Here is a 23,216-nt window from a genome sequence, read left to right as displayed (position 1 = left end):
TTTCTCTCAACTATTCATTATTTTTTTACAAAATTCAACAACACAATCATTACTTTTTCTCAACTATTTATTATTTTTTCTCATAATTCAATATGACAATCATTACAATCCAATTAAAATTAAAACTCAATCCTATTTTAACTCTAAAAATATACAACGGTGATATCATGTGGATTTCTCACAAATTAATAAGGATTTATTATTTTAATATTTTTAGTATGTAAATACAAATAAAAAATTTAGTGTTTACAAAATTATTTCGTTCTTAACAAAAATAATATATATTTTTTTAATATTTCTGGAGACATAATACAACTTTGCACTCGACGCCCTCTCCTTGTTGGGAAAGAGTCAGGCGGCTCTTGACTCTTGACGCAAGAAGTCGTCTCCGCGCTTCTTCCGAGCATAAACTCGATTAAGCTTTGCCCTTCTGCTGCTCAATTCTCTGACTCCCACCAGCTCCACAAGACCCTTGATCCATATTCTTCAACAGGTTCGTCTTTATATCGACCTCGAATCACGCCAATTGATCGGCGGGGCTGCAAAGATCCCTTATTCCTTGCTCCAGAAGGAGAATGGGGACGAAATTCTTGTGGGATTTTCGGTTCCTTCTCCTTGTGGCGGCTGGGTTCTTCATCTACATACAGGTGAGTCTACAACCCCTGAACTCTGCTTCGGTGAATCTTCATCAGTCGAATAAAGGGTCTGGTTTTTTTGTGTGGGAAAGATCACCTAACGTTCTGTTTAGCGGATGGGGGAATGTGAGCTGAAGTTCCTTGCTTTTTCTCAAAATTTGTGCGATCAAGCCCGGACTTCGTGGGATATTTATAGAAATTGAACTCTATGTTAAGGGGAGTTGATCCCAATGTAATACAAGAGCTAACATGGTGGAGATAAGCCTCTCTATATCATTTCAGATATAAAGTAGCGTATGCAATTCAATTGCGATATTATTTCCAATTATGGGTTTTTTCTTTGTCTAAAACAATGTGTCAAGACCGCATCAGTGCCTTTTTTTTCCTGCAGAAATACGGCATTTTGACTGTTATTTTAGTTCCTGCATTTTGTTCTTGTCTGATTTGTCAATCACATTTTTCTTTTTATCATATATGTTAACTGTTTCTGTTTTACATAGATTCGGCTTTTCGCAACGCAATCACAGTATGCCGAGCGCCTTGCAACTGTGGTAAGTCGATCCTTATTCAGCACTTTTACTAGCAAAAATTACTCAAAAAAAGTTTTTTTTTTAATTATTCTTTTGTGGTTGATCCTTTGCCATATACATATATGTTTCATCTCTTACTAAAGATTTTTGCTGTGTATAGTTGATTATTAGGTCGCTACATCGTAATCTGTAGCTTTTTTTTTTTGCCCCCTTTTCTTGTACTTGTTGTTTGAGGCAAAAAGAGGTTGGGGAAAAAAAGAAGAAGAAGAAGCTGTGGTTGCAAAATTTGTACAGGGGCATTGGGGATACACTTGGAGTTTACATTTTCATCGATTGAGTTTAGGAATATATCAGTGAATATTGGCAAAATTATTTTGTCCTTCTCCGGACATTAAGGTTGTGTAAGCTACAAAAAGGAGCCTTTGAACCAAGTCATGTTACTTGGGAGGGGAGGAGATTTATCCACGAAAATTCTTGGGTTGCCATTATTACCACTCTGAATGTGAAGTTGTGCTGAAGAGTGAAGACATGATAAACATCCAGCTTCTGTAGAATGGCTTATGTTTTTTAATTGGGAAGATATCTGTGAGAATGAAGCAATACATCAAAATAATTGTGCATGTAAAGGCTCACATGCACAACAGCTTGAATAGTCCCATGCTGCAGTATGTACAATCGTTCATTGAAGATGAAGAGTCATGTTTTGGCTTCAGTGTCAAGACATCACTCATAGTTCAGGGAGTTGGAAAACGAAGTACTATCGAGAAGTAATGATATATGCATCAACTATAGATGCAGATTCTGCATCACCTCCTTGTCCGCTGGCAGCTTTGATATTACAGAAGTAGAGAATTCATGTTATCTAGCTACCATATTTCGAAGGGCGAATCAGATATTCTTCCTTTGCTTATTACCTGTAGAGGAGCTTCTTTATATTTCTAATGCTTTGTTGACCTTTCATTCTATTAATTCTTTTGTTTATTAATAGGTTGAGTCAGAGAACCAGTGTAATAGTCAAACACGACGGTTAATTGACCAAATAAGCATGCAGCAGGGGCATATTGTAGCCTTAGAAGGTGCAATTATCTTCACATATGTACCAGGCGATCCTGCTTTGCATAATGGTTTTTTATCAGGGGATACTTTTAGCTTATCAATGATTCTGTGTTACATTAACAGAGGAAAAAAAGCAACGGGATCAAGAGTATATGCAAATGAAAGCGCTTGTTCAAGATCTTGAAGGTACATTCTCATTTTCCAACGTTTATTTCTGCAATCTGTGGCACTACACTTGGGTTTAAAAGAAGGATTATTGCTTCAAAGCAAGGACTATTGGATTCAGCACGAGAATTCTCAAGATTTTTGTGTTCTTGCTCTTCCCAAAAGGGGAAAAAAATAATAATAATAATATTAGCATCTCATGTATTCTTTGGTTGTATGAACTTCTGCTATTGTTTTCTTTGTTTTTATTTGATTGGCTCAGTACCTTTTCATCTTTAATAGTGAAGTTTCAGTGATTGATATAAGAGATGATTCAAGATAGAAGTTGTGTAGGACTTGAATAGTTGCTAAACATAGGGTCAGGCTGTTAAAGAAGTGAATAGGAGCATGCCAAAATTGGGTTGAGCTGACGCATAAAAGATAGTCAACCAGAAAAAAAGAGAAGGGAAGAAAGAAATTCATGGATAAAGATAAAAATTACCATCCTAAGTTGCAACTAAGTTGCATCAATACTTGCCTAAGTCATGATAATATTATAAGACAGAGACCCATCAGATTTTCCTTTCCCCATTTTTATATGGATGGATATATACTGTAGTAATTATGAGAATTGTTTCTGTGATATGTATATTTTTTCTTTTTGTGGTATGAATGGATTTTGGTAAATATGAGAGTTTAATTTTTCTTTTGGCAGCTCAGTGGTTAATTAGTATTCAATAGTCTTGACAGACAACCTAGTTGTTTGTGCTTTCTGTTCTTTTCATGATAGCTTGTGACAGTCTCTTTGTAAGTTCTACTTTTATTGATCATTTGAGCACTGTGCCTTTTCTCATGTGCAATTTTGGTGTTAGGATGACCTGATATAAGGTTGAAAAGTTCCCTGCTAATCTCTGGTTATTGTTACAGGAAAAGGCATCCGAAGTTTGACTGATAAATCACAGGTTTGCTGCTAACATTTCTTTGTTCAAAACTGAAGCTTCTAATAGACTCAGCTAATCAGGGTCCGCGAACCATGTGTCAGGCCCACGTGGCAGCAGTTGTGATCATGGCGTGCAATCGTGCTGATTATCTTGAACGGACCCTTAATTCAATCTTAAAGTATGATTTTGTTTATATTGTTTCTTAGATAGTGGTTTAATACGAAGTCTCTTGCTACTGTTCTTGATGACTTTTTGTGGATTTTCTTCCCTTTTTCAGATACCAGAGTCCTGTTGCCAAAAAATACCCACTTTTCGTATCTCAGGTGATTCATTTAAGCTTTTTCTTTCTTTTCCTGGCAAGACATTTTCAGTTTCTTGTCTATGTTAACATGTCTCAGATTTTTTCCAGAGATCAATTCCTGGATAATAATAGCATATTGTAGGTTGTAATTGACAAGACATAGTTCTTATGAAAATAAGATAACATTTCAATGCTAACAGTTTCACGCGGCTAAATTTGTTCATATCAGGTGCAAGCTCCTATCCTACCCATAACTCCCTTTCAACGGTTGCTTAGCTTTCAGTTGCAAGATTTTTGACTCTGTAGATGTATCTCTTAGGATGGATCAGATCCTAATGTAAAAAAGAAGGCAATGAGTTATAAGCAGCTGACATTTCTACAGGTCAGTGATAAAGTTTGATTCTGAATTACCGCACAGGTGTTGGCTGTTGCTTCCCCCCCCCTCTTTTTTTTCAAGTTTGAATTCTTATATCAGAGTACATCCCACTCAATGGAGAAAAAAACTCACTTTTATTTGCTTCAGCACGTGGATTCTAGCCCAGTGCATACTGAAAGACCAGGAGAGTTGATTGCATACTACAAGATTGCACGTAAGAGCTATTCTCTTTTATCCTTTCTGAGCCAAAAAACCACTTGGTTTTCTTGTGCCCTATCTTCTCAAGGCTTGACAAATTAATATCTTGTACTTTTTCAGGACACTATAAATGGGCATTGGATAAATTGTTCTACACACACAACTTTAGCAGGGTCATCATACTGGAAGGTGAAAACTTATGTTCCATCCTCAGTTATCAAAACTAGGCTGGAGATCAAACCCATTAAGGCATATGTTGATGTTTCTAACTGCTTATGTAAAATTAATCACGTAATATAGAGACAAAAAATAAAAAAAATAAAAAACAAGATTTTAAAATGGCTGGCTGAAGTCTAGTTCGAAAAAATAATCAGCCTTGCTTGTTTAGATTGCGGGTTATGGAAGGGTGGGTTATGGAGGGTTACCCTTCATAGTCCAACCCTCCATAACCCGTAATCCGAACAACCCATTAATGTTGGTTTTGTGGTAAGCCACTTGGTCTATCCAGATTTTAAAGAATTCCCTTGGTGTCTAGTGAATATTAGTTTGCTTCCTCAACACTAAACGAGTGGGTCTTCTGCCTTCCAAGCACCGGAGCGGTTATGTGGCATGTTCCTAGTTGAACTGTTCAGAGCGCTCATGTTCTAATAATTATAGTATGCAATCCTAAACTCTTCTTTCCTCCCAGATGATATGGAAATTGCACCAGATTTTTTTGACTACTTTGAGGCCACTGCTGCTCTCATGGAAAAAGATAAGTATGTATTCTGAACAATTCTTTGCTTTCATACTGAAGTTTCTAAAAAGTGCCCCCAGGAACAATTCTTTTTAACCATGTATTAATTTCAATAGGTCCATTATGGCTGTCTCCTCATGGAATGACAATGGGCAAAAGCAATTCGTACATGATCCTTGTGAGTTCTCTCATTTTCTTCTTGTAGCTTGCCATTTTACCCAGTGAATGATTGTAACTGTTACATTCATTTCACATGAAAGATTGGGAACTCGTATTTTGCAGATGTCCTTTATCGCTCTGATTTCTTCCCTGGACTTGGGTGGATGTTGTCTCGGTCGACATGGGATGAACTATCACAGAAGTGGCCGAAGGCATATCCTTGTTGGTATTATGCTTACAGTTATGGTTTTTTGGAAAATTGTCCATGTTAATCTATCTTTAGAATGTCTTCTTTGACAAAAGCTCCACTTACTGGGATGACTGGTTGAGGTTACAAGAGAACCACAAAGGCCGACAATTTATCCGCCCGGAAGTGTGCAGAACATATAATTTCGGCGAGCTTGTACGTATTGATTTTTCATTTTTCAGTATCATTTATTAGTTTCACTTCCTCGTTAATGAGAAAGGAGTTTCATGACAGGAACTTCTCATCATAATCAATATCAGCCTTTAATTATTTTGACATGTCATTGTAGGGTTCTAGTTTGGGGCAGTTCTTTAGACAGTATCTCGAACCCATAAAACTAAATGATGTCCAGGTAAATACTCGGACTACTTTGTCTTTTCTAGTCACCACTATCGTTATCAGCATAATTTCTTCTTGCAGTGTGAATATAATGTGTTTTTCACTCTCTCTTTGTTCTATAGGTTGACTGGAAGTCGATGGACTTGAGCTACCTGATGGAGGTAAAGCATATCCCACTTAAATTGCCAGATCGAAGGCTCATATGGTTTTTGTGAACTATGGTAAACTTTCTTTTCTCAGGACAAATACAAGGACCACTTTGCCCAAATTGTTAAAAGTGCCAAACCAATTAGTGGAGTTGATGCTGCTCTCAAGGCATCAAATGTCGGAGGTGATGTGCGGATTAAGTACAAAGATCAGTCGGATTTTGAACGCATTGCACGGCAATTTGGCATCTTTGAAGAGTGGAAGGTTAGCGTCCAACTTTTTACCCAAAACCTGGTTTTCCTAATTAGCCCTAAAATTGGGTCTCATTTCCTGGTTATGGTTTATTTTTTCTCAGATTTTAGTCATGTGCCATGGTTGGTGTTGTTCATAGAAGTTCTTAAGTTGTTTGTTGTGTAGAATGGGAAAAATAATAACCTTGACAGTTGCAAATCTTGCCGGTCCAGTCTTCCTCTGGAAAACTATATCTGCTGTAGGTTCCATTTAGTGGGGCCTGTTCTTGCTCTGGACCTGCTGGCCATTCTCACTGCCAATCGGCCAGCTTGCTTTTAATCAGTCCCCTTTGCTTCAGATTGATTAAATTTTAGGTTTAGTGGCTCTTGGTTGTGTTGATTTTATTAGAATAAGTCGGATCCACTGAACCCTTAGTTGTAATCATGAAACCGTTACACCACTGGTTCGTTGACTCCGGGTCTGGATCTGAGGTCTATGATACATATCCATTATTATCATCCAACCCTCGTGAATGTCTAACAGGACGGTGTTCCGAGAACAGCTTATAAAGGAGTGGTAGTTTTCCGGTATCGTGGACCGAATAGTGTATTCTTAGTGGGCCCCAACTCCCTGAAGGAGCTCGGTATTTAAGGCGCATTGTGACTACTTATATGTTTGAGGTTAGAAACCACTTTTCTCGGTCAACATTATTTGAGCTCTGGCTTGTAGAAGTCGGCAGAAAATTTCCTGCCTGGGCTGTGAAATTTAACTTACCTGTTTGTGATATGGACAGAATCTTTGTTAACTCGCTGAAACTCGGGGAGCTCCCGGGATCAAGAAGGATCAATATCCATTTGGCAGACCGCTGAAACTCCCTGTGAACTGAGAAAACAAGTTTCCCCCTTCTACTGTCATTTTGATCAGACCAAACCCGACATTTTCACGAGGCACACACTGTGTTCTATTTGGGTGGCTAAGTAAGGGTAGGCAATACGAGATCAGTACGTTATTCATGTAGGAAAAATTGAGAACTCATGGCTTTTCATGTATTATGCTTCACATTGTTAAATACGATTATACACGTTCGATGTTCAAATTCTCACACTGTGAGATGGCCTTGCTCGTTCACAAGGTGACTGTTGCTCTGATATTTTAAATTGGACATTTATCTGTATTTATTCAGACATTATCTGGGAGGTTCATCTATTGATCAATTCTTTTGGTACTGTCAGACTCTTTTCTTCTACACTACCATTGATTATATGACCCACCAGCTCGGAACTTACACAATCAACGCGTTTGTTATGCAAGTTGGAACTTACAGATCAGCAGATTCATTATGCAAGTCGATTTATGCACACCTCATGTTTGTCTTCGGTCGGACAGTAGTTGTAAATCCGTCTCAGAATAGATTGAACTGCCAATGCGGACATGCCCTGGAGCAATGATAAAACATTGGTCGATTTTACATGGTAGGCGTAAAAAGCATCAATTGGGACCATAGAGTACAAGAATCTTAGGGTGCTCGCTAACATTTTCACAGATCACGTTTAAATCGAATCAACAAGGGAATAAAACAGGAGAGGGATCCCTCTGCAGCAGCTTTCCATGATCTGATGACAATACATCCAATTTCTTCATCTTCTCCTCGCACCAAAACAATTGTTCCTTGGTGATCCTTTCCATCCTGAGCGCCCGTGAGAGGATCTTCACGTCGATCAGGCCAAAAAACAGCTGCACATCCTCGTACGCCTGAGGCCACGATTTCTTCTTCCAGCCTTTCCTCTTCTTCTTAAGTTCCTTCAGCTTCGTCGCTTTCTGCATTTCGAGGACAAGAGAAATAAAAGGCAACATCTTAGGTTGTTATAGAGGAGCTCATCCAGTGGAAAATAGAACTAAAAGCTGCAGACAGTATCGCAGAACGGGCAAGGAAGGGATGACCCATGGAAACAAGTTAATGAAGAGAAAGGATGAAAGAGCTGATCCCGACCTTCACCAGAGAAGACTGGACCTGCTGCAGGGGGGTAGCAGCAGCATGGTTGTGATTCCCGAAAAAATGGAGGCCATTTCCTGGCCGTTTCTTGTCCATTTTCAAGAAAAGGTGGAAGGTGAGTATTGAATTCTCCAATATCTTCATAAGATCTGTGCCGAGCATCCTCAATTCCGACCCTTCTTCCATGTCTTTCGGCTCGGAAGCTGAGCCATAGAACATTAAAAACAACAAACAAAAAAATGATGACGGCCCACTTCGAAACTCAGAATGAAACAGTCATTTAGGGATTCAAAGCAATGCATTTACCTCGTATATTTGGAACCTGTAGCAATTTCGGCAAGATTTTCCTGGCACGCGCATAACTTTCTGGCCTGAGACCCTGCTCAAACGGTTCATTTTCGATAAACCTCTGGAGTAGAACCTGAAACTGCTGAAGCAGTTGAGCAGAATGGTTGTAACATGCAGGATTCTCTGGTTGGCACGATATCTTTTGACTCAGCTGGGTGAACTGGCAATGGAGTGCCTCCCATGTCAGGCAAATGTGAGCCACATACGTTGTTTCGATATCTTGATAAGTTTCATTCTCCATCTGTTGCAACTTCTCGGTTTCATCATCAGGTTCTTCAATCTTCTTCAAGGAAAGGCAGCGAAGAGGTGATGTGAGCTTCTTAGAAGCAGACCTTGGTGATGGAGTCAAAGGAGCCGTGGATCCTGTCAAGTGTACACCGACTGAGTACACACATGAAGTTGTCTAGTAGAGACGGTTGCAGTACATATAAACGATGGAAAATCGATCCAACAAAATGCAGCCACATACAATAAAAGAACAGAATCCCTCAGACCAACAATCCACGGAATGCTACAGGCAATGACCACAGAAACGGCAGCTAGCAGAAAAGGCTGAGTGTAACCATAACAGATTCCGGTGATGCAACATCGAACCAGAAAATAATCTAGCGTAGAGACAACAAAACTCAAAAGCATCCATTACTATCAAAATCTATGCTTCGGCGACACATTGCACAAAATAATCTTCGATTAGAAACTTGTTGCTCGAGCAACGGGCGAAAGTAGACTCCCAGAAGATCCCTATGCAGATAATTGTAAAACTGCCCATCTTATCAAAGACTCCTCGGCCTCACGATTGAAGAAGCGTGTAATGAAGATGACAATGTATCATATACTGAAATGTGCAAGAAAAGCTTACCAGCTCCAGTGAGCTGCTGAGCGCTCATTCGATCAAAGAACAGCATCCGCTCGCAGTACCTCTCATAGAAGACATCAAATCCACCCCACCATTGCCTACCCTCAGCTTCAACATCCCTCCAATCAGTAGACGTCGTCTCCCCTGCTTCCTCTCCGTCCTCCTCTTCCTCCTCGGCACAAGACTCCTCCTCCGGAATCAACACCATGAAACTGTTCCTCCTGAGCTCTTTCAGCCTTCTCTTCACCTCGTTCGTGATGAAGTCATCATCGTCATCCTCCTCAGCATCGTTAATGGGATCGGCATTGGGCGATTTAGTCAAGCCATCACCGCTGCCATGCTCACTCTTGGGCTCCTCCGGTTGCGGGACGGGCTTCTCGTCCGTACTCTTTTCGGCATTAGGCTTGTTCCCCTTTCTGAACTTCTTCCCTTTGAAAAAATCCATCTTTAGATCTTTCCACCAGATCGCAAGTTCTGAACTCTCGATCAGTTGATCAGAAGAGTTATGGAATTAAACTCAGGCCGGGGGATTCGAATCTACAAAGCGGAACACTTCTTCACAGCTTCTGAACTTCATAAGACAACATAGAAAGACAGAAAACTGAAGTTCAGCCCACCAAGGAGGTGTCTTTCAAGCAATGCTGGCTCAAGAACTCCCACCTCGAGACATTTGAAGTTCACACCCGCCCTGGACAATGGTAATGAATTGAGCGGCAGCGAGGAGGTCCAGTTCTTGCTGCTTACCAAGCACATATTAACTCTGGCATTATCCACTGAGGAACTACTGCCCCAGAAAGCTTCTTCTACTTCAAGCTAAAAGCTTTTCAGGTGGTGATCCTCGCAAAGTGCCGAGCAGAGTCGTCCCTGCAACTTTACCAACTGAACAGTGGAACTGAAGAGAACCCAGAACTCAATCTACCTCAAGGTAAAGAACAATACATTCCATTCCTCACCAGCAAATCTCAGGCTCTGTTGAACAGGGCATGGGACATATTGATACAAGAACCCACCCCCCACTGCTACCCAACAAAGAAAAACAGACACTGGGAGAGAAACGTGAGCTGCAAGGGGAGGAGAAGGTAGGGTTTTATGGGGAATGGGGTGAGGGGGGAGGCGTTGGAGAACCCAAAAGGGAGGGGGAGAGAGGAAGAGAAGGAGAGGAGAGAAGGAGAGCAAAAATGGCAATGGCGAATGCCAAGAAGCCAGTCAATTTAATGGTTTTGAATCTTTTGATTTCTGTTTTAAGTGTTAGTGAGCTGTTACTGCATGTCATTAAACTTGCTAATGAACAGTAAATGAGGAAATGATGAAATTTATTGGAAAAAATGAAAAGGTTGAGGGACAGAGCAGGTTGACAGGAGAGTGGAGTGGAGGGGAGGGAAGCCCTGCACAGAGACCCAGAGAGGAAGCAGAGTCAGACATCGGACAGAATATTGTCAGAGTCTCACAAGCATCCCTTTTTCTTAATATTATTCTTGTTTTTCCATTCATTACAGGTTTCCTATTCTTTAATTATTTGTGGGATTTCGTACATTCACCTATTCTATTATATTCAATTCATGAGGAGATTTGACACGTGATCATCACAACCGTCCGCTCATGAGTAGAATGCAAAGCCCGTGTGGAGTGAACGGTTGTGATCCTCGTGTTACATGACACGGGATCATATAAGATCCTCCGTCAATTCATGCGTACTAGCTGAGACTAAATTGTAACTATGAAAGATGTCTTAGCCAAGCATAAAATATTAACTCAAAAAAAAAAAGACTTTGTTTGGGAGTGGAGCTCGATTGCAATTATAAATAATTAAATTTGTTTGAAGATATAATGATTGTATTGTTGAATTATGGAAAAAAAAATGAGAAAAAAGTAATGAATAGTTGAAAGAAATTAATAATTGTGTTGTTGAATTATGAAAAAAATAATAAATAGTTGAGATGATTTAATATTAAAAATTAAATTGAATGATAATTTAAATAAAAAAATTTGAAAATAATAATAATAATTATATTGTTGAATTGAGAATAAGTGGAGTAGAGTATAAATATTACCCCAAAACCAAACGCACCATAAAATATTGACTGGGAACCAAATGTTTTAAATTTAATTTTTCACTCGAGTATCGGGCATGCACCACTACGTTACACGCTCTTTTTGTTAATGGGATCAATGTATCGTTTTATTTCATTTCCTATTTTTATATTAAAGATAATAATTTATTATAAAAGAGAAAAGTTAAAAAAAAATTGGGGAAGAAAGGAAAAGTAAAGTGGTCAATGGCTACTTTTCTACAATCATTCTTATAGTTGACCAACTGTGGGTTAATGGATTGACTTTACCTATGCCTTAGGAATAGGAATAGGAATTTGAAATGAATACGTTTCGTTTAGATTTACAATCATATTTTTTAAATTTCAACTATACAACAAAAATTAATAATATAATAATTATTATTTTTTTAATTGTTCATTTTAATTTTTAATATTAATTTTTTTCAATTATTCATTACCTTTTTTTTCACAATTTAACAGCACAATCATTATTTTTTCTCAATTATTCATTACTTTTTCACACTTTTTCTCATAATTCAACAACACAATCATTATAATCTAATTAAAATCAAAATTCAATTCTACTTAACTCTAAAACCAAATACACCATTAGAATCATCCGGTGATTAGGTCAATCCGACACTTAGGCTTAAAATTAATTTCAGGTAATAAACGTTTGTGGTCTTTCTAGGAAAATGAGACTTCTTGTCAGAGGCACGCGTTCCTACAACATCATCAATCCTCATCATCCGAACTATGCTTTGTTTCTAAAGAGGCAAGCAAAACCAGCAGACCTTCCTTTGGTTTATCCCCTTTGAACTGAGCCAAAAAATCATCTCGAGAAAACTCCCAAACTGACGAGGATCGAACTAAGAAGTTCTGATTTTCCAAAGGGCATGCGCTATTATACTTCACTCCCTTTATTGATCTCGAATCAAATGACGCTGCAAGACGATAGACGGGAAATCGGAACAAGTTATATGATGCCTGACCAAGGTCTGGGCCTGTATTGGGCCGAAATGGAGCCCAATGGACCCATGATGGGCCGAGCCTATGACTACCAACAGCTGTCTTACGGGTCGTCCAAACAGGCCCTTAAGCCGTATAATGTTGGCCAATAACCCAACCATAAACCCTTCTCTCTCCCTCCCTCTTCCGACCTGCAAAGACCTTTCCCTCTCACCGGCCAACAGCAATGGCGCCGGCGCCAATTCGCTCCGGCGACGGGAAGAAGTACAAGCTCAAGGACCTCAAAGCACTAGGCCACCAGCTCCTCTCCTCCCGAGCTCACATCAACAACCTCCCTCTACTCCTCACCTTCGTCACGCCTTCCTCCCCGCCGCAGCACGTGCTGGAGTCGGTGCTCTCTCTCCAGTCCTTCTTCACTCCTTTCATCCCCGACCTTCCTCCGCCTCCGTCTGCTTCCTCCAGCCTCAAGGGGGAGACACAGAAGGATCCGGAGCTCATATACAGGACGTGGCTCAGGTCAAAGTTCGATGAGTTCGTCAGGTCGCTTATCGACATTGTGGCCTCATCGGAGGCCGAGGACACTCTCAAAGTAAGTACTGTTGATGCCCTGAGGATATCTTCATTCATCGTACTATGCAGCAGCTGCATCCGTTAGCTCTGTAATGTATTTCCAGTTGAACGAATCAAAGAAACGTTTTGTAATGCCATTGACTCCATAAGATAGCTTAAGCATCTCAAGGGATTAGAAGCTGAATAATCATCTCATCAATGGTCAGAGACGCCGTCATGCTGATGAGAACATGGAACTGTTGTTTAGCTGCAAAAAGCGTAGCTGGATCAACTTGCATCTTAAAGAATGGAGGATGATTTTTGTGGCTGTATTTTGTTACTATAATTTCTGTAACACGCTGTTTCCTCTCTTTCTGTAGGAGATTGTGTTTGATACAATAATGGAGTTTGTCAAGCTGGGTAAAGGTGGCAGTTTCCAATCAGCAATATACCACCGGCTTATCCATAGCATCGTGAGCTACCCGCCTACCCCTTTGTTGATCTTTTAGAACTAACACCCTCTCTCTTTCTCTCTTGTGCACGCTCTTAACATAGAGCAATTAGCTTGCACAATTCGCTGCTTGAGATATATAGCTGATCAAAACATTACCTTGTTTCCAGGTCAATATGCCAGCTGATATTGATCTTTTACTGGAACTGCTTTCATCAAAGTATTTCAAGTACATTGATATCTGGTATGGTGGGACGATTCGTATTGATACTCACATTCTTCTCGAGTAAACTAGAAATTATAATTCTGTGCTTGGTTCTCGTATGGTAGTTTGTGGAGGAATTGAATTGTCTCTCATTAAGTTCCTGTACGGGTTATTAAATTATTATTTTATTTTTTGGTTATTTTGATCTGAGTACATCTAATTTGTGCTTGGTGCAGTTATTTTACTTACATTAGTCTTGAAAAGCTTATTCAGAAGTTAGAGCCCAAAGGTATGCCTATAAATTACCTACTTTCCTCCAGCAGAATTTTCTTAGCAAGTGTACTATTGTTACTTTGATCAGTGACTTCACTTTTTTCTTCTTATGGTTAGAAGTCAGTACTGGGAATATAGGTGATGGTGATGGGAGGCATCCTAGAGCAAGGTCAATGCTATAAAGTACCTTTTTTTCTTTTTTTCCTGAGAGATGATACAAAATATTTGTTTTATGTTATTGGAGTTCCTGTTATTATTACATTGTATTCCCAGCAACTGCTATGAAGTGTATTTATTAAATAACTGAACAGGTTGGAACTCTTGTTGAATGACAATTATGATAAATTGGTTATGTAGCTTTATTTCTTTGAGTGTTGTCACAGTAGCTTTACAGTATACTACATCACCATATTTTCCAATTCCATCCTTTTCTTTCTAATTGAAACAGTAGTCTGACATGATTGAAAGTGTTCTACCCATCTTGTTCCAAGTCAAAGTTATGGCACTCATACCTGAATTTAAAAGAAATTGAAAATCATTGTCCAAAGATGAAATAATTTCGTCATTAGAAGTTTCTTTGGCTACTGATTTGGATTCACCCCTCTAAGGAATGTTAAACTTTGGCCTTTTGGCTATATAAAGCAGTTATACATTTCACACAAACTCAGCAATTTTTTTCTTTTTGGTCTGCAATTTAGGAACAGTTATATTAAATATATTCTTTTTGTAGCAGTTCGGAGCACTCAATTCACAGAGTTCATCGTATCATGTCACACATCCCTCCTCTGGGCTGTAAGGATAACATCTCTGATTCTGAGATGTGGAGTGGATCAGGTAACTGTCCACATCTTTCAAGCATGAAGTTCTTCAGGTTACTCATAATTTTTTGTACTTTCCATGGTAACTGTCTTATTTATTATGACCAAAAGTGAAAAGGATCAATTGATCAAATTCTTTTATTAGTTAGTATCATAAATTGAAAAATACATCTAGAATATCCTTTGCCAAATCTCGAGATTTGAGAACCAAACCGCAGATTGCAATGTTCAATCTAGATTCTTGTAGCATAAGCTGCATTACATATGTTTGTACATCGGTTTCCTGAATTGCCTGGATGACTAAAATGCAGACCGCTTAATTGTGGATTTTTTCACAATAGTGCATGGAAGAGCCTGATCTTCTTTGTCGTTGGATATGTGAACTTGCAGAATAGAACTGGGATATGTTTAGTCTTCACTTTACCCACAATTACATCTGTGATTCAAAGGGGTGTCCAATTTTATTCATGTCTGTCGCTTTCTCTATATTTACATATGAACACTACTGTTGCACAGAATAGCAATGGCAATTTACATAGAAGAGGATATTAAGTTTTGTTGGTTGTCAATCCATTTCTAAGTTGCTAGTTCTTTAAACTGCATTGGACTTTGTCCTTTTTATTTTCAACTGCAAAACTTTTTGTTATGAGGCATGAATTTGAAGATTGACTTTCTTCATGGTTTGACTTGTACCTACAGAACTAAATGCTAAAGAGACTTCTGGCCTTTCAAAGGCAGATGGCAAGCAGCTTAAAAGTGAAAAAAATGCCAATGTGAGTAAAAAGTATTGCATGTTGCATCAATATAGTTTGAGGTTATTTTGGCATCCACTTTCCTATAGCATGTATGTACAATTAGTTTAAGTAATGCTGGATCAATTCTATTGACTTGCCTTTTACTTTTATTAAGGTATTGTCTGCTGCCAAGATAGCCAAGAAGATAAGGTTGAAATTTACTAAAGCATGGCTTTCATTTTTGCGCTTGCCACTTCCACTTGATGTGTACAAAGAAGTAAGTCCCTGCCTGTCTAGTTTTTGTTGATGTTTGAACTAAAAATTCACATTTGAGGGCCTCTGCAAGTTCCTCTTCTTAAAGAAGGAATTTGTCTCTCCGCAGACTTTTCTGTTGGTACTCTTTTTGTTATTCCAACATTTAACATGTTTCAGTATCTATTATTTGCTGGTCATAATGTATAACATGGTACTGTAACATATTATGTCAAGATGTTTTTTAACCATGAATTTTCCACTAACTGCAATATGGTATTCACAGGGGGCTGGTTACTTTTTCTCTATTTTAGTTTAAATGTGGCATCGCTCGTTTCAATGTGCAGGTTCTTGTGAATCTCCACCAGGCTGTCATTCCTTACTTATCTAACCCAATCATGTTGTGGTAAACTTTCTGAATGCTTGTCCCTGGTGATTACTAAGTTGGAGTTTACTGTATCCTTTATTTCTTTGACCCCCTCTGCTAGTTAAGTTAACTTCTGAATGTGAAACCTGCAGCGATTTTCTGACAAGATCATATGACATTGGTGGAGTTGTCAGCGTCTTGGCTCTCAGCAGCCTCTTTATCCTTATGACGCAGCATGGCTTGGAATACCCCAACTTCTACGAGAAACTCTATGCTCTACTGCAACCTTCCATCTTCATGGCAAAACACCGAGCAAAATTTTTAGAGGTAAAATTTAGTTGGGTGTTGCTGATAGCCCTGGCATGATGATACTTGGAGACTATATCTGTGAAATTAGTCTGACTTTCATTTCCAAACGAATTCTATGTGTCAATTTTTAGGACGTGTGCAGAAACTGGCCTATTCTGTGGTACAAAACTTTGATCTATTCTGCAACATTTCAAAATGCATAAGTATTGGGTTCTTGTGTAGTTCTTCAATTTTTTTGGTTTTCATTCATGCATCATGTACGATTGGTGAAATCTCTCTTTGAGCACATTTTATGTATCAACGTGCTTGCTGAAGAGAATATATTCCATAACATTGGTCAATTTGCTAGATCATCTTATTATCTTTTGTTTGTTTGCTTGAACAAGATAATGTTATAATTCAGATTGCTATGTTCATAAATTCAAGTGCTAAAATTAAAAAATGAGGTATAAAGGACGAAGCAGTCGACCTGACATTTATCCATTTTCTGCTTGGTAGTTTTCTAACATTGGACCAAATTTTTCTGCAGCTCCTTGATTCTTGCTTAAAATCACATCTTCTTCCAGCATATTTGGCTGCTGCCTTTGCCAAGAAGCTGAGTAGAATGGCACTTTCTGTCCCTCCGTCAGGGGCACTCATGATTATAGCTTTGATTCACAATCTCTTAAGAAGGCATCCTTCAATCAACTGTCTAGTGCACAAGGTAAACTCTTAAATCTGTATTTTCCATTAAAAAGATTCATGCTTTCCCTTTTGTTATGAAAATTTCACTGGTTATTCTTTTTTTTACTATTATGTTGATGATTAGATTATTTTGGTTTCTATTTACAGGAAATTGTAGTGCACATCACTTGTAGTAGATGAATTTAGCTCCACATTATCTTCTATTGCCGCAAGTAGTAATCATGAAATTCAGTTACTGTGATTAATGTAATTAGAATTCTTATATTCCTTCAACTGCTTAACAATGGAGTTCCAAAACAAAACAAAGAAGATTCTTTTATAGCTTATGTGGGAAAATGACGTATATATCTGGACAAGCTTACGATAAATGCCTGACTATTGGAACTTAATAAAATTAGACTGAATCTATTTAGGTAACGGCACTCCTAATATACCAAGATATACTAAGATAAAGTTTTAAAGATTCACATTAGTGTTGTTATCGACTAGTTGCCGTGATAATGAGCTCCTGGTCAATTTATTTTTAGACGTTCCACTGAAGTGGGATGTTTATCTTCTACTTTCTGAAGGGTTGCAAATTTGCTGTTGTTTGGAGCTGGCTTATTGATGACATAGTTTTTCGTCAGCAAGATTTATAATTTCCGTATAGCATGAGAGTATCATCACTAATTCAATACTGACTCCCTCTTCAGCAGGAAGATGGTGATACAGCTGCAAATGAGCAGGCAAAAGTGGAAAAGGATATTCCTGGCAGTGAAAAAGATGACTCTAGCGATGTGTCAAAAAAGCTCGGCTTTGACCACTTCCGTGATGAAGAAGTGAATCCCATAAAGGCCAACGCAATGAGTGAGTATTACAAGCTACTTGCTCTGCAAATTCATTATGGCCAAAGCCTTCTGCCAATCTTCATAGAGATATTTCTATTCCAATTTCTTTAACATTGACGTAGCATTTTATTGTGACAGGAAGTTCACTCTGGGAAATTGATTCTCTTCGACATCACTATTGTCCTCCTGTTTCGAGGTTACAAGATGACCTTTCTGTTTAAGCTGAATTAGAATGAGATTTTTGTTCATAGCGTCCTTTTCTCACAGATATTTTCTCGCTTACTTTTCCTTTCCTTTTCGGCTACAGGTTTGTTTTGTCACTGGAGAATGATCTGACAGTAAGAGCAAAAACAACTGAAATCAATGTTAAAGACTTCAGTTCTGGTTCGTATGCAACAATCTTTGGAGATGAGGTATTGTTAATTTATTGGGAATTTGTTCTGTCTTCTCTGCTTCAATATATTTCTCTGGAATATTTTGTCTATACATTCACATGTTTTGCAATCTAAGCTCATATGGAGACTTAAGAGCTTAAATGAGTTGGAGTTCATTACATGCTTCACTGTCTAAGTTAGATTCGAATTTCTTTCTTTTGCAGATGAGACGAAGAGTGAAGCAGGTCCCCTTGGCATTCTACAAAGCAACTCCGTCCTCTTTATTTTCGGAGTCTGATTTTCCTGGTTGGACTTTCCAGTATGAAAATGGAGAGGAAAAGAACATCGTGAATGATAACAGTGGCTGTGGAACTACTACCGACATTATTCCCGAAGAGCAAAATGAGCTATCTGCAAAACGACAGCGGGTGGAATGCTCATCATAGAATGATATTGCTCTGACAGTTTCGACAGTTTTCCCTTTTATTACTAGAGGCATTCTTTCCAAAGGCGATTCGACTATTTAATGCGCAATTTTCGTGTAAATTGTCCCCTCTTTAGAGTTGTGTACTGATTTTGTGTTGCGCGGGTATTTTATGTGCCTGTAATATATAATCTTCTCAGGACTGAATTTGTTGAGAGGTAACCTGACTAACTCGTGACTGGTGAATGCTCAGTCTATAGAATTTTCCTCGGAACTTTGATTTGCCAACCGATCTGATTTTACAGAGACAAGAACAGTGTGGCGATTCCTTTATTTAGCTTATCCCAAAAATCATGTAGTCATTTGCTGCACTTCGCAGTTGATGGAGCTATATTGGGAAAAAGCGTGTCAAATCTCGAATGTAATAATGCATCATATTCCGGAGTAGTCGGTGCGGAGAAGGGAGGGCAAAATAACAAATACGCATGCTCCACAGTGTAATAATGCACAAATCATCACATTACGGAGTAGCCGGTGCGGAGAAGGGAGGGCAAAATAACAAATACGCATGCCACACAGTGGTGAAAAATGGAACGCGTCAGAAAACTAAATATTTACAAAGCCGATCGTATCCAAATCTCTATTATCTTCCTCGCCAGGAGATCGTATAATTATCCACCTATGGTCGAAGAATCAAATAACGGTCCTCACCAATCAGATTACAGAAACTACAAGACAAGACCAAACATGAATGTAGTACAGAGTAATTCGTCCATTAATCTCCTGCAAATCAGTTAGCATCCAACACCTCCTGAAGAAGATTGAGCCTCTCAGCTGATATGCTCCTCTTGAACTTGAACCTCCTCGGTACCTCGATCCTCGGTGGTGGCTCTACCGAGAAACACACGACGACGACTGTCAGATTGTCTCGCGCATCCCTCCTCAGCGCTTCTCGGACAAGCTCCCTTGAACACCTCTCGGGATCATTGTGGAGGGTGAGCTCCCTCCTCGCGATCATGACCGCACATTGGCTGCTCATAACATCCCACAGCCCATCACAGCCTATTACGAGGAACTCGTCCTCCTCTGACAAGACAACTTCGTGGATCTCGGGCTCAGCAATCAGGGGACAGGAGGGCAAGGAAGAGCCCACTATCCCCACCTTCTTCTTCATGTGCCAATCTCCAAGTGCCCGGGCCACCGAGAGCTGACCATTGAGGTACCCATCATAGACGACCCCACCGAGCCTCTCAATTCGAAGGCGCTCGGAGCTAGAGTCAGGCTTGTGGTCCTTCGAGAGCTCAATTGCTTTTCCCCGCTTACCTAGAACAGCTCTGCAGTCACCGGCATTCGCAACCAGCATTGTCCTGTAAGGAGAAACACCATTGCTGTTAGTTAAAACTGGACTTCAAGTGAAGTTTAATTTTGTCCAGGGTGACATTCAATTTACCTGCCAAAAATAAGCACTGTGAGCACAGTTGTGCCTGAGGAACTGTCGAGAGAATCAGCATTAGCAAATGCACAATCAGCTCTTATAAAAGCGCTTCTAATGGCCTCCTTTGTACAAATCTGAAAATGGGCGTCCTCCATTATAAACCTCAGAATATTCTCCCTTATAAATAGAGCTGCATCCGTCCCACCATGTCCATCAAACACCTGCCATTGAACCCCCATGGATCAGCCATAGCTATCCTAGCCCAACATGGCAGTCGATTCACAGTATCTGAGATTCCTAATGGCCCACACTTCAAATTCTAGATAATATTGCATTTGGTTTTAAAAATTATCAGATTCAGCCATTAGGTTGCAATTTAATTCACCCATTAAGAGAGACAAGACCTGGACAATAAACAACTAAAGATTGATTGACATAGATATCTTCAGTAGCTTGCGTATTTGGATGAATTTTCCACTTATGCTGAGGGTAACTACATGTTGAAACACACTTAGAACATATTTCCCACTGAGATGGAAAAAGTAAATTTCCTAAGGAATTGCAGATACCACAAATCAAACACCACCTTTTAGGAATCTAAAGCATTGAGAAATTAATGAATGGTAACCAGTGTTACAATCTGCTTTTGCAATTAAATTAGGTTCTACTTACGGACCCCATAAAAAGCTCCGGGAGAAGGGAAGTCTGAACCTGAACCTAAATGCTCAAGCAGATTGTCTATACAAATGTGCTCGTCCTCCATGTACGGCTTAGATCCAATCTCCGAGCAGCTCCCAGAACGATAAATCGGAATGAATGGCGTTGTTTCACTTTCATCTGATGTAGAGTTTATGTTCAACAGCCCAATGTCCGACTCCTAAATAACAGAAGACAAGGATGTGTGAGCAACTGTATTTATCTAATCCACAAATCAAATGGAGCTGGGAATAATCAACTCTTAAGAGTTTCTATTAGAACATGGGAACATGCTGGTTGGTCAAGGACAAGGTATCAGTTCTATAGTAGAGGCACATGGATCAGGACAGAATCCCAGATTTTTCATATACTTAAATTGCCAGAGCCACTGGCTAGAAAATTTTCATGGGCCCAGGTCAGTTTGACAACGAGTTTCCACATCAAAGTTAACATACATTAAAATCAAAATGAAACCCCAAATTAAAGGGCAACTGCTATACATGATAATATATGAAATGAATGCAGCCATGGAATACACAGTAACCATATATAATCAAGTCTCTGCTTCCTCACCAACTCAGCAGCAGAAGTCAACTGAACAGAGCTCGCAGAGTGCCTCGGTGGCCTCCCAATCTTGGGAGGTGTTAAGCCCCTCAAAGTTCCGACCACCTCTTCGGTAACATTATCCTTCCTATAGCTCCCCTCAGCTGCGAAAACTGGATGGTTGCTCTCTGGAGCCATTTGCTTCCCAAAACATCAATTCAGACTTCGAGAAAAAGTTGGGTGATCCTCAAGCATAAACCTCGTACTCCCAGATGGGCTGTTCAAGCTATACTCGTGATTTTATGTAGTCACACGAACAGTCTCCGGTATCGGGAAACCCCTTGAGTGGCATAAACTAAGCGTCTTATCACACAAAGCTTTCTTCCGATACCTTGTGAGCGAAAACCCCCTGGAAAAACAGAAAAAAAACAACCCCAGTTTGTGAAACATCTCCAACAACCTAGCAATCAAACCCTAAAGTGCCAGAAACAAAAAATGACCAGCAGAATCTTGAATTACTCCCAAAACCCACATCAAGTTTCATAATCTTTCCAAATTCAGACTAAACAGACAAGATCAGAGCTGATTTTGAAACTACCAGATTTCAGGCAGTAGCTTCCACTTCACCAAATGAGCTGCAGCAGGGATGATGAATCAAGAACCAAGCCCAGAGCTTGAAATACTGGCAAAGATGACGACTTTCGCGGAAATATTAGGTGGGGGTGGGAGGCGGCAATAATTAAGAGCTAATGATTACCTTTTCAGGGGTTCAAAGGGAAGAGAATCCCGAAAAGATACCTCTGAAAGGTGAATGAAAATGGAGGAAAGGGGGGAGGAGGAGGAAGAAGAGCTGCAAGCAAGGAAGGACAGACAGACACGCACGCACCCCCGCAATGAAATGAAATTGAAATGAAATGAATGCCTTGAAAGAAAGACTATTGCAATGAAAAGTAGAAAAAGCGACAGAGCAGTGACAAAGAAAGTTACGAGGTGTTTGGCTTCAGAGTCAAAGTAACTTTGATTTTGATTGTGGAAAAGGATAAATGTTGTATAGTGTGTTGAGTTAAAATTAAAGTTGACTTGGGAAATGTGTATTTTTGTTGCGTAGTGGATTGAGTTAAAGTTAAAGTTAAAGTTTTTGTGATTGTAACTCTGAAAACAAACGGGCTAGAAGTCTCGGGTTCCGCCGGCGGATCCGTTCCGCCAAGGACCCCACTACCGGTTGACCGGTTAGAACCGGTCAACTGGTAAATCAACTTTTTTTTCTTTTTTTAGTTTTTATATGCAAATAATGAATGAAAAAATTTGCAGATTTAATTTTAAAAATAATCAAATAAATTTTTTTTAAAAAAATGAAAATAAAATTTGGAAACGAATAGTAATAAACTTTTTTTAGATATTACGAAAAAGTCGCACCGGATTATAATAACAATTACAAAATATAAAGTTATCATAAAATTTGATTTCTGGGATGACTTCAGAGGAAGAAGTGATAATTTTGTACAAATTGACATTTATCATTTGTTCAAAATTTGGTATAACAAAACTACATCTTCGACGATAGCGCAATTTGAGTATATGATAACTCAGTTTAAATTGGCATATTAATGACATTTTAAACTAGTTTTATGATAAAAATTCACGTTCCGGGATAACATCAATTAGATAATTTATTTACTAGACATAACTTATTTGTAAGATGTGATAACTTAATTTAAATTGGCCTAATTATCACCTGATGAACTTTCATTATCACTATTGACTGTACCAATGATAATCAATGCATGACTGGGGATAATTTAGTTCAAATTTACCCATTTACCACCGGTTGAACAATTCTTATTATCATTTACATAATTTGGAGATAACTAATTTATAATATGCGATAACTTCGTTCAAATTGAGCTAGTTATCACCTGATGAGCTCCCGTTATCACTATTTAATTTACCAAAGATAACAGAAGCATGATAGGTGATAATTTAGTTCAAATCGGCCTATTTATCACAAGTTGAATAGT

At 39.0% G+C, this 23,216-nt stretch overlaps 4 protein-coding genes across 7 annotated transcripts; 2 read left to right on the top strand and 2 right to left on the bottom strand.

Annotated features, from left to right (window-relative positions):
* The first annotated feature begins 321 nt into the window (after positions 1-321).
* On the top strand, positions 322-7,267 carry LOC116204589 (alpha-1,3-mannosyl-glycoprotein 2-beta-N-acetylglucosaminyltransferase). Its single transcript, XM_031536745.1, has 19 exons — positions 322-647; positions 1,136-1,186; positions 2,154-2,241; positions 2,345-2,407; positions 3,293-3,327; positions 3,408-3,484; positions 3,584-3,629; positions 3,927-3,989; positions 4,131-4,197; positions 4,302-4,370; positions 4,870-4,939; positions 5,034-5,095; positions 5,200-5,290; positions 5,386-5,479; positions 5,613-5,675; positions 5,785-5,823; positions 5,903-6,073; positions 6,584-6,720; positions 6,834-7,267. Exons 1-18 carry the CDS (start codon positions 576-578, stop codon positions 6,689-6,691), a joined length of 1,329 nt encoding a protein of 442 aa, XP_031392605.1. The 5' UTR covers positions 322-575; the 3' UTR covers positions 6,692-6,720; positions 6,834-7,267.
* Positions 7,268-7,426: 159 nt separating this feature from the next.
* LOC116204590 lies at positions 7,427-10,604 on the bottom strand. 2 transcript variants are annotated; one of them, XM_031536746.1, is made up of 5 exons: positions 9,898-10,604; positions 9,241-9,808; positions 8,340-8,744; positions 8,031-8,236; positions 7,427-7,858 (listed from the first exon to the last, which is right to left on the bottom strand). In XM_031536746.1, exons 2-5 carry the CDS (start codon positions 9,680-9,682, stop codon positions 7,601-7,603), a joined length of 1,311 nt encoding a protein of 436 aa, XP_031392606.1. In that variant the 5' UTR covers positions 9,683-9,808; positions 9,898-10,604; the 3' UTR covers positions 7,427-7,600. The 2 variants fall into 2 exon arrangements, with proteins under 2 accessions (XP_031392606.1, XP_031392607.1); XM_031536747.1 differs by having other exon boundaries at positions 9,241-9,803.
* Positions 10,605-12,407: 1,803 nt separating this feature from the next.
* LOC116203417 (nucleolar complex protein 4 homolog) lies at positions 12,408-18,812 on the top strand. 3 transcript variants are annotated; one of them, XM_031535123.1, is made up of 15 exons: positions 12,408-12,846; positions 13,187-13,279; positions 13,428-13,501; positions 13,699-13,751; positions 13,853-13,904; positions 14,469-14,569; positions 15,253-15,326; positions 15,463-15,564; positions 15,887-15,945; positions 16,059-16,233; positions 16,745-16,918; positions 17,595-17,745; positions 17,865-17,922; positions 18,034-18,139; positions 18,325-18,812. In XM_031535123.1, exons 1-15 carry the CDS (start codon positions 12,484-12,486, stop codon positions 18,544-18,546), a joined length of 1,857 nt encoding a protein of 618 aa, XP_031390983.1. In that variant the 5' UTR covers positions 12,408-12,483; the 3' UTR covers positions 18,547-18,812. The 3 variants fall into 3 exon arrangements, with proteins under 3 accessions (XP_031390983.1, XP_031390982.1, XP_031390981.1); XM_031535122.1 differs by having other exon boundaries at positions 12,409-12,846; positions 13,856-13,904; positions 17,592-17,745; XM_031535121.1 differs by having other exon boundaries at positions 12,409-12,846; positions 17,592-17,745.
* A 268-nt stretch (positions 18,813-19,080) lies between these two features.
* LOC116203419 (probable protein phosphatase 2C 27) lies at positions 19,081-22,101 on the bottom strand. The gene is made up of 5 exons (XM_031535124.1): positions 21,797-22,101; positions 21,229-21,607; positions 20,636-20,836; positions 19,975-20,180; positions 19,081-19,891 (listed from the first exon to the last, which is right to left on the bottom strand). The coding sequence occupies exons 2-5, from the start codon at positions 21,394-21,396 to the stop codon at positions 19,315-19,317; spliced, it is 1,152 nt and encodes a 383-aa protein (XP_031390984.1). The 5' UTR covers positions 21,397-21,607; positions 21,797-22,101; the 3' UTR covers positions 19,081-19,314.
* Positions 22,102-23,216: the final 1,115 nt, after the last annotated feature.

This window comes from Punica granatum, chromosome 4 (assembly GCF_007655135.1).
Source record: "Punica granatum isolate Tunisia-2019 chromosome 4, ASM765513v2, whole genome shotgun sequence".
NCBI classification, from domain to species: domain Eukaryota; kingdom Viridiplantae; phylum Streptophyta; class Magnoliopsida; order Myrtales; family Lythraceae; genus Punica; species Punica granatum.
The sequence above is the reverse complement of the archived record's forward strand: the minus strand, read 5'-3'. Positions and strand labels throughout refer to the sequence as shown.

Excerpts from the sequence above, each read along its gene's own strand:
- LOC116204589 (XM_031536745.1), top strand. The coding sequence starts at position 576 with ATGGGGACGAAATTCTTGTGGGATTTTCGGTTCCTTCTCCTTGTGGCG. Across the intron at positions 5,480-5,612 it reads CATATAATTTCGGCGAGCTT|GGTTCTAGTTTGGGGCAGTT; the intron begins GTACGTATTGAT and ends ATGTCATTGTAG. Across the intron at positions 5,824-5,902 it reads ACTTGAGCTACCTGATGGAG|GACAAATACAAGGACCACTT; the intron begins GTAAAGCATATC and ends TTCTTTTCTCAG.
- LOC116203417 (XM_031535121.1), top strand. The coding sequence starts at position 12,484 with ATGGCGCCGGCGCCAATTCGCTCCGGCGACGGGAAGAAGTACAAGCTC. Across the intron at positions 13,280-13,427 it reads ACCGGCTTATCCATAGCATC|GTCAATATGCCAGCTGATAT; the intron begins GTGAGCTACCCG and ends CCTTGTTTCCAG. Across the intron at positions 15,565-15,886 it reads CACTTGATGTGTACAAAGAA|GTTCTTGTGAATCTCCACCA; the intron begins GTAAGTCCCTGC and ends TTCAATGTGCAG.
- LOC116204590 (XM_031536746.1), bottom strand. The coding sequence starts at position 9,682 with ATGGATTTTTTCAAAGGGAAGAAGTTCAGAAAGGGGAACAAGCCTAAT. Across the intron at positions 8,745-9,240 it reads TCAGCAGCTCACTGGAGCTG|GATCCACGGCTCCTTTGACT; the intron begins GTAAGCTTTTCT and ends TACACTTGACAG. Across the intron at positions 8,237-8,339 it reads ACAGGTTCCAAATATACGAG|CTTCCGAGCCGAAAGACATG; the intron begins GTAAATGCATTG and ends TCTATGGCTCAG.
- LOC116203419 (XM_031535124.1), bottom strand. The coding sequence starts at position 21,396 with ATGGCTCCAGAGAGCAACCATCCAGTTTTCGCAGCTGAGGGGAGCTAT. Across the intron at positions 20,837-21,228 it reads TGACTTCTGCTGCTGAGTTG|GAGTCGGACATTGGGCTGTT; the intron begins GTGAGGAAGCAG and ends TCTGTTATTTAG. Across the intron at positions 20,181-20,635 it reads CTCCCGGAGCTTTTTATGGG|GTGTTTGATGGACATGGTGG; the intron begins GTCCGTAAGTAG and ends GTTCAATGGCAG.